A 9,552-nucleotide genomic window follows, 5' to 3' on the forward strand; every position below is an offset into this window, starting at 1 on the left:
GGCATTTTTGTCCAAGATGGTCGAAGTGTCACTTTGGGCATGTGATTTCATGTGCCCGTGTTGTGATCATCTTACTTTAGGCCTAGTTTTCTACATGCTCTCTCCAAAATTCGTACTATCCCTAAATCCTCTCTTCTTTTGTTTTGCTAGCCTATCTTCTTAACAGGTTGCCCTCTGTCAATCGGTGTAATCTATGTTTTCCTCACCATGTTTACGGTATTGCTAGCATCACCATCTCCTTGCATTCACCTCATCAATCTTGCTTTGTTGTTGTAAGATTACTTCAGTTTTCTCCTGCAATAAATTGTTTTTCCTTGACCTGATATTTTTTTTTGTTGATATGTTTGATTACATGTCAATTAGTGTTTTCCTCTTCATTTTGTTTGTTGTTTTGATCGATTTTTTTTAGGTACTTAGTTTGTTATGATTTTTACTTTTTTGTTGATATGTTTGATAGCATGTTTAATTAGGGTTTTCCACTTTATTTTGTTTGACATTTTAACTATTTTTTTACTTAGATTTCAAATTCGGTCATAGAATTGTCGAGCAAATGATTGAAGAGAAGTGGCGTGTAGGGAAGATGGTGTTTTTGTGTGAATGATTTGTATTTCTGTTGAGTGTGTGAGGTTCTGTTTTTGTGAGTGGGTTGTAAGTAGTTCAATGTTTGTATAAGTGTGTTACTTTAATGTTTGTTAGATTAGTTTGAAATCATGAGGGAAAGCAGCTGAAAGGTACCCGGTTGAAATGAACGGCTGATATAGTCTCATCTAATCTGGTGAGTAAGTTCGAGGCATAAGTCTTAAACGGTTAGGTTGTTAAGTATGTGACATATGGATTATGACTAAGAATAGATGTAAATCTAATGTGTAAATAGGTACTGTTTGTTTGTATGCAGGGAGTTAAAAAAAAAGAATGAAGAAAAGGGGTTGTTGGCTTGTTGGTTTATTTTTTCTCTATGAATTTCTTTGTTTTCATTCTGGCTGTTCTTTCTCTGGTCTTCTATTTCTTAACAAAGTGGTATCAAAGCCTGGTTAGTTGGTTTTGAAGTGATGTGAAGATGACAACCAGCTCAACAGTGGTAACAACTAGATCTCTTCCAATGTTTAAAGATAAAGGATGTAACAAATGGAGTGTTAAGATGGAGACTTTGTATAGAAGTTAGAATCTATGGAAGGTGGTTGAAGAGGGACCGCTAGAAGAAGGCATTGAGAAGCAAAAATTGTAATGTCAACAAGAGAATGCTAAAACCTTGTATATGATTCAACAAGCTGTGTATGAATCTATTTTGTATAGAATTGTGAGGTTGAAGACGGCTAAAGAAGCTTGGGAGTATATTAAGAATGAATATCATGGGAGTTCCAAAATGGTTTCTGTGAGAATACACACTCTGAGGCAGCAGTTTGAATTGTTACAAATGAGAGAGGATGAAGATGTACAATACTATGTCTCACAAGTTGTTGCATTGGTCAATAAAATTAAAGGGCTTGGTTTTGAGATTGAAGATAAAGAAGTGGTCTCTAAAGTGATGAGAAGCCTAACAATGAAGTATGAACATGTGATTACTTCAATAGAAGAGGCAAGAGATATGGATAAGTTATCTTTGAATGAGTTAAGTGGCAGTTTGTAAGCTCATGAGACTAGATTTAATAAGTTCACTGAGAAAGCTGAAGATAAAACCTTTCACGCAAGAGGACGGTCTGTTGAAAGTGGTGGTACATGCAGTAATTTGTATCTAGAACAAGGAAAAGGATGAAGATCTTTTCAAAGAGGAAGAGATGGCAGAAATTATAGAGGCCAAGGAAGAGCTATTTTTGTAGTTTGCAGAAGTGGTTATGATGGTGGTAGAGGAGTTTTTAGAGGTAGTCAAATAGGGAGAAGTTATGGTAGAAATCAATTTGCCGGCCCAAGTATTAATGCCAGATTTGGAAAAGGTAATTTTCAGAATACTCAGTGTTTTCATTGTGGCAAGTTTGGGCATATGCAATCTCATTGTTGGTCCAGAATTCCTCGGGGTGATGGGAGTGCAAATTCTATTGGTCCTCAATCAGTGACTGATGGTAATGATTATGGGAATGTGTTCATGATGGCTCAAAATTTGGCAACAAAATAGAAGGTTATTTGGCTGCTTGATAATGGGTGTCCAGCCATATGACAGGCAAGAAATTTTTTTTCCATCGAAAGAGTCAGTTAAGCAGAAGGTCAGAATGGGTGATGACTGATGATAGTGCTCTTAAAATTCAGGGAAAAGGATGTATTGTTGTTTAAATTCCAAATGGAGGAAGAAGACTGATTCATGATGTTAAGTATGTTCCCAATTTAGCATATAATTTGCTAAGTGTTGGTCAGATAATTGATAATGGTTATAGACTTGTGTTTGAAAAGAGCAGTTGCTGTATACAAGACACAAAAACTGGAGAAATAGTTATGGAAGTCTTCAAAGATCAGCATAATTTGTTTCCTGTTGAGTTGTCATAGTCAGAGTCAGTGACTACTTTGGTGAGCAGTAGTGAAGAATTGTTTTATATGTGGCACAAAAAGATATTGGCATGTGAATTTCTAAGGTTTGTGATGTTTACAAATGCTGAACATGGTGTTGGGTTTGCCACAAATTCATAAAATGCAATAGTGTGAAGGTTGTATATTTGGGAAGCTAGCAAGATTGCCATTTCAGTCTAGAAAATCATGGAGAGCAAAGCATAAGTTACACCTGATTCTTGCAGATGTGCGTGGACCTATGCAAACAGAATCTTGTGGGGGCAGTATGTACTTTTTATTATCCGTTGATGATTTTTCTAGGATGTGTTGGGTACATTTTCTGAAGTATAAGCATGAGGTGTTTAGTAAGTTTAAGATTTTTCTTGCTTTTGTTAAAAGACAAGCAGGCCAGAAGTTAAGAATTCTAAGGACAGATAGAAGAGGAGAGGTTTTGTCTAAAGAATTCAATGTATTTTCCTCATAAAGAGGTATCAAGCATGAGTCACTACAAGAAAACATGGGCATCAGAGACGGAAAATTCTGTCACTAATAGGTAAAATTTCGTTGGTGATAACTTTTACCAACGGAATATTCCGTTGGAAATTTCCGTCGCTGAAAAGCAAGTGGCTAATGCTATTCCGTTGGAAAAATGAATTCCGTTGGTGATATTAAACTATTACCAACGGAATTTTCCGTTCCTGAAGATGTTTATTAGTAACGGAAATTCCGTCCCTGAATGTGTTTATTACCAACGGAATTATTCATCACCGAAAACATTCATTACCAACGAAAATTCTGTCACTGAAAATATTTATTACCAATGGAATTTCCGTCACTAAAGTGTTTATTACCAATGAAAATTCCGTTTCTGAAGGTATTTATTACCAACGGAATTTTCTGTCACTAAAGGTTTTATCACCAATGGAATTTACGTCACTGAAAGTGTTTATTTCCAACGGAATTCCGTCTATGATAGTCTTCATCACCCACAGAATTCCATCCTTGAATGTGTTTATTACCAACGGAATTTCATCACTAATAGTTTTTATCACCCATGAAATTCCGTCCCTAAAAGTCTTTGTTACCAATGAAATTCCGTTTGTGATAGTATTTTTTTAATATTTATATATTTTTTTTTCTTGGTTCATTTCCCTATATTACATGTAATCAATATCATTTCACAAACTCTATATAATAAACAAAAATTATTTATTCATAACAAAACACAAGTTCAATAGTATTCAAAGCAAGTAAGTTCAATCTTTCAAAATATCTAAAACATATTCATACACAAGTAAAAATATGAATAATAGAAATCATATGTCAATGAAAACTAGTTATGAAGCACCCAAGTTCTATAAGTCACTCTCTCATGATTCAAACTTCATCATCGATGGTATCTTCTTCTTAGCCTCTATCACTCGTCCCAAATTGAGAAAAATCCGAAAGATTCCGAGCAATTGTTGTAGGATTTAACATCTCGATAATTTGAGACAAAAAAACCTTGATTTCATTCGACTCACGACTATATTTTTTTGAGAATGCTCCAAGCTTTGTAGTTTGTTCTTCACAACCGTCACTTCTTCTCGTAGATTATCAACTCGGTGTTAGAATGTGGAGTTTGATCAACTTGTGGACTACAAGCCGTCGAGCATGCTTCCCCAATACTATTGGTAGGAGACAAGAAACTCTTTCCACGTGGTGTAGTTCCAAAGCCATATACATGTGTCTGTGTAGTCTCCATACCACCAATTGCATCACACCAAAGTTGTGGATCAAATTCAGGATGACAAGATTCATCGGCACCATATTTCTGGCTCATTGAAGAAGTATACAAATCCTAAAAATGAAACTTGCATTAGTGCTAGATTAAACATAAAAAAAAATTATAAACATGTATAAAACTTGCATTAGTGCAAGAAAATAATTGTGAAATATAATTCCTTACACTAACGGATTTCGACTTATTATCAATATAATCACCAAGGCCCTTCGCACGTTTGTGGGTGCGATTAAACACTTCTCCATATGTTGGTTTCCGATTTAATTGCTTTGCCTACAATAAATTATTCATGATCATAAAATTAAAAGAAAAATGTAAAGCATAAAAAAAAGGTAAGTTTAATCAATAAAAAACATGTATACCATCCTCTCCGCATGAAGCAAAAAAGGAATCGATCCACCAGTATGCTTGGTAATGCTTCCATGTTTTTCAATAATCCTATTTTGCTTGGCTTTTTGAGATCGATTTTTCCATGCTTCAGTGTTCCAAACATTGTCAATTAATCGATCCCAAATATCAACTCTTATCCAACCTTCATTATAACCTTTGCATTCGGCAATATCATTAACACCAAAATTCTTCTTTGCCCGACTCCTTTCTTCTTCCATCATTCCTTTAAATCGTTCTTTACATGTGGTATCCCATATTTTTCGTACAACATTTGTTTTTTCTATGGGCCACACAAATTTCTCCTAACAAAATATATATAAATCAAATATTATCAACACAAGTTTCAAACTATAAAAATGATACAAAATATTCAAAGTGCAAAGATGGTAAATTATTTGCATGAAATAGAAGATTATAAAGTTTTGGATTTTAAAAGATAAGTATTGTATACCCAATTCATCAACATTAATTGAAAAAATAGGAAATATCTTTTCTATAATAATTTCATATCCATAAGAAAAAATAAAATAAATAAAATAAAGAAAATAAAGGCAACAAAGACATTTTAATGTCTTCCTCCTAAGAAAGAGCTAGGGGTGCATAAATAAAAGCTCATAGGTGAGACTCCATTAGCTTGCTCCTTCCCACACCTTAAATAAGCTTTCATAGAATTAGAAGAAGGTGTCTAACAGACAACAACATCAAAGAGCAGCCAAACTGGCACCAAGTTCATAAATACAAACATCAAATTAAAATCCATAAAAATGAAACAAAATTATTTTTCAAGTATCAAAAGTATGGGTCATATATTTTATATAGTTGTATAAAACCATGAATTACATATATGGCCAAGGGAAGGTTGTTATAAATATTTTTAAAAATTGATATGCACTCTAGACGCTTGAGTCCAATTCAATGCTTTGAAAAAAACAGAGGCAAGAATCTAATCTCAAAGCATATAACCACAGGATCTCAGCTTGTAGTTAAGCATTTGTGGCTCTTCATCAATTTATACACTAGTAAGCAATACGATTATAGGAGATAATGAACAGCATCAGATCCTAATGTTTGCACAGACAACACAATGCTATACAGATAATAAAGGGATAAACAATGGCACCATAAATCATCGCAAAAATTGTCCATAAGTAAGTGCAAAATAGAACAGGGGAAGATATGTCACGCCTCAGTAAAAATCTGTATAAAGCACTAGTATACCAAACAAAGATGGCATACAAAATTTCCAAAACAAGATCAAAATAATCTAGTATCAAATAACAGTAACAACAATTTGAAAGAAATCTTCGAACTGACCTTTCAATCTCAACAAGCCTTCATCCCCAATCTTGCAAGAATCTAAATTTAAGCTCTCCAGATTATTTAAATCTGCAATGAAATTTTTATATCCAAGCAATAAAGTAGATGAAACAGAATTTAGAAGCATATATATATAACAACACTAATAGATTTGTAGGAGTAGGAAAATGAAAGAGATTTGAAAGCAATGCATGCAAAGTAAATTAAGATATAATTTAGAATAGTGTGGCTTGCTGTCCAAGTAGAATGCACATAACTCTAGAGTGGAGTCTGACCCCTTGCTATGAGAACTAGAAGAACTGAACAGAAAGCTCAAAGACACACACACTAATAAGTATATATCCCAAATAAGCCTGTAACCAGTTAGTAGTTTATAGTTGATGCTCAAGAAAAGGATTCAGAGATATTCCACGTAACCCTCAAATAACCCTCAATAATGGGCAAATAATATGTTTAATAGTATGTCCATGACCATCAGCTTGTAATATGAGGGCAGATATATTCTTTAATACTCCTATTACAGAACAACAGGAAAAAAGGATACCTTAAAACTTTACAAAATAACATTCTATCATGGCTGGATTATGAAAATACAAAATCAGAATTAGTGTTGAATACAATTGAGCAGAAATTAATGTCTGATTCTAGCATTCACATGATGGTATGATCAGAAATAAACTTCTGAAAAGAAAAGTTTATACACTAAGAATGAAGAGAATTATGCTAAACAATATAAAAAGTTCGAGAGCCGTATGAACTAGTTCGTATTTCTAGGACAAGAAAACAACATTGTGTGAAACAGTTTGGAGTTAGGCATATGTAAGAACCTTTGACATGCAAAGATGCATTCCACCTAAAACATATCTAACCCTTACCAATATACCTTACTCATTCTTAATTCATACTTGAGAATACTTGAATAAACAAAGAAGACTTATGTATGTTCTCCTTCTTCTATCTAGAGCACAATGGAAATTCAATTTTAGCAGTGATGGCCTAACCCCGTTTTCCTTGCAAGAATATGCATACATGGTGAAAATTTGTAGCTTATTTGTGATATAATAAAATTTTGCAAATAACCTACACAGACTCTCAGTGGCACCTAATTTCACAAATCACAGCAGAAAAATGGGTGGAAAAAGAGTGAAGTTTGTTCTTTATCTGTTCAATGGCGGCCATATTTATGTAAGATTGTTAAGGTTGCTCCATTCCATGCTTCAAGACAACATCAAAAAGTAAAGCATCCACAACAACAAAAAATCTACAGTTGAAACTATAATCCACATCTGACCAAAGTCCATTGACCAACTCAAAGGCTGAAGAAAGACTTCTTATGTGAGAACTTGAAACTTATGCCAAAAAGAGGTTAGAAATAAACACCTAAACACTAAAAACTAAATCATCCGTGGAGGCAACGAACTTCGAGTGGCATGAATGTCGATAATAACAAATTAACATTGAAAAATGAAACCTAAATGTGTGCATGACTTCAACTATCACATACATTGTTGAATGTGACAGAAAATCCTGAATTGGCTTCATATTAATTTTTGGATAAATTCATGCTTAGATAAATGTGTCCCACCTCATAAATTGTTTCTAGTCGATTCATGGAGATTCCGGTATCCGAAAGTGTAACTGGTGGGTCATGGTAGTGCTTACAACACTGCCCACCCCCGCGAGTAATTTCAGTCAACTGCTTTTCACACCACTCACATGCTATAATTGTATCTCGAACATTTATAACGAGATATTGACTAACGAGGAACAGGAAAAATATAGAAACAATGCATTCAATGAATATTTTCTAGAAAAATGCTATATAACTTGGTGATCATAATGGGAGGAAAAGTTTTTCAAATTACGAGTTGACCAAAGAAACTTCTCACAACCATCATCGAGATAGACCGCTATCTGTTAAGATTCGGATCTAGTAAAGAGACAAATCTGGGAAATAACAAACAAACAAAAAAAGAAAAAGAAAAGAAAAGCGTATGAATACCATCGAATTACTTTCCAGAAAAACAATAATTAATACCAAGTGAATAATAAATATTGTAGGTGACCATTGCGGGGTTCGATCGATTCACTCGGCATATGAATAAATGCATTAATGTTTATATGCACGTGAGTAAATAAAAAGTAACATGGGGACGAGATATATAAATAAATGTGGAGCTAAAAATAGGGTAATAAATTCAAAAGAGAGTAATATTAAAATCATGAAACAGAACACAATAAATTCAAAAGAGAGTAATATTAAAATAATTCAAAAGAGAGTAATGGGCAGCATCTCATGTGCCTAAATTCAAACAAACAAAAAACGAAAGCTCACCTTGAAACAATCAGCCAAAATTCAAACAAACAAAAATAATAACAACCAAAAAAAGAAAAAAACAAAATTCACAAATAAATTTCAAAAACTAATCCAAGAGACATTCATAAAATTCACAATACTCTAATTTTTCATCAGTCTCTTCGGATCAAGCACAAATAAAAAGTTCGATCAAACAAAGAAAAAGCGAAAAGCTCACCTTGGAACACAAGCAATCGACCCATCGAGTTCCAAGGACTGAAAGTAGCTCCGGAGAAGCGAGTGCTAGTTGTGAGGAATAGAAGCTTCGCTCGGAGATAAAAGAAGTCGCTTAATGCGTCTGTAGTCCCGGATTCAAGATCCCAACGCGGCTCCGCCTTGGGAATGGCCCCACCCTACTGCTTGTCGGTATCAAGGCGTTCTACAAGAGATCCATCTCCTTCATCGCCGCCTGGATCTTTGAGATTCGGACTAGGGTTCTTCTTCTTCTCTCTCGTTCAAGTTTATTTCTATTCTAATATTATTAAATATTAGTTTATTTTTAATCATGCTTTTTCAAATTACGGATAGACCGCAAACTTCTCACAACCATCATCGGATAGACCCGCTTTTTGTTAAGATTCGAGATCTAGTAAAGAGACAAATCACGGGAAATGACAAACAAACAAAAAAAGAAAAGAAAAAGAAAACTGTATGAATACCATCAGAATTACTTTCCAGAAAACAATAATTAATAACAAGTGAATAATAAATATTGTAGGTGATCATTGCGAGGTTCGATCAGATTCACTCGAGCATATGAATGAATTCTTTAATGTTTATATGCGACGGCAGAAATAAAAAAAGTAACATGGGGACGAGATATATAAATAAATGTGGAGCTAAAAATAGGGTAATAAATTCAAAAAGAGAGTAATATTAAAATCATTCAAAAAGAGAGTAATGGGCAGCATCATCAGTGCCTAAATTCAAACAAACAAAAAGAAAGCTCACCTTGAAACAATCGACCAAAAATTCAAACAAACAAAAAAATAATAACAACCAAAAAGAAAAAAAGCGAAATTCACAAATAAATTTCAAAACTAATCCAAGAGACATTCATAAAATTCACAATACTCTAATTTTTCATCAGTCTCTTCGGATCAAGCACAAATAAAAGTTCGATCAAACAAAGAAAAACGAAAGCTCACCTTGAAACACAAGCAATCAGCCATCAGTTCCAAGGACTGAAGTAGCTCCGGAGAAGCAGTGCTAGTTGTGAGGAATAGAGAAG

The 9,552-nt window shown here is 33.9% G+C and overlaps 1 protein-coding gene across 1 annotated transcript; it reads right to left on the reverse strand.

Annotated features, from left to right (window-relative positions):
* Positions 1 to 4,051: 4,051 nt before the first annotated feature.
* On the reverse strand, positions 4,052 to 6,623 carry LOC120281034. The gene is made up of 5 exons (XM_039287980.1): positions 6,584 to 6,623; positions 5,963 to 6,034; positions 4,621 to 4,950; positions 4,424 to 4,531; positions 4,052 to 4,315 (listed from the first exon to the last, which is right to left on the reverse strand). Exons 3-5 carry the CDS (start codon positions 4,867 to 4,869, stop codon positions 4,052 to 4,054), a joined length of 621 nt encoding a protein of 206 aa, XP_039143914.1. The 5' UTR covers positions 4,870 to 4,950; positions 5,963 to 6,034; positions 6,584 to 6,623.
* Positions 6,624 to 9,552: the final 2,929 nt, after the last annotated feature.

This window comes from Dioscorea cayenensis, chromosome 17 (genome assembly GCF_009730915.1).
Source record: "Dioscorea cayenensis subsp. rotundata cultivar TDr96_F1 chromosome 17, TDr96_F1_v2_PseudoChromosome.rev07_lg8_w22 25.fasta, whole genome shotgun sequence".
Lineage (NCBI taxonomy): Eukaryota > Viridiplantae > Streptophyta > Magnoliopsida > Dioscoreales > Dioscoreaceae > Dioscorea > Dioscorea cayenensis.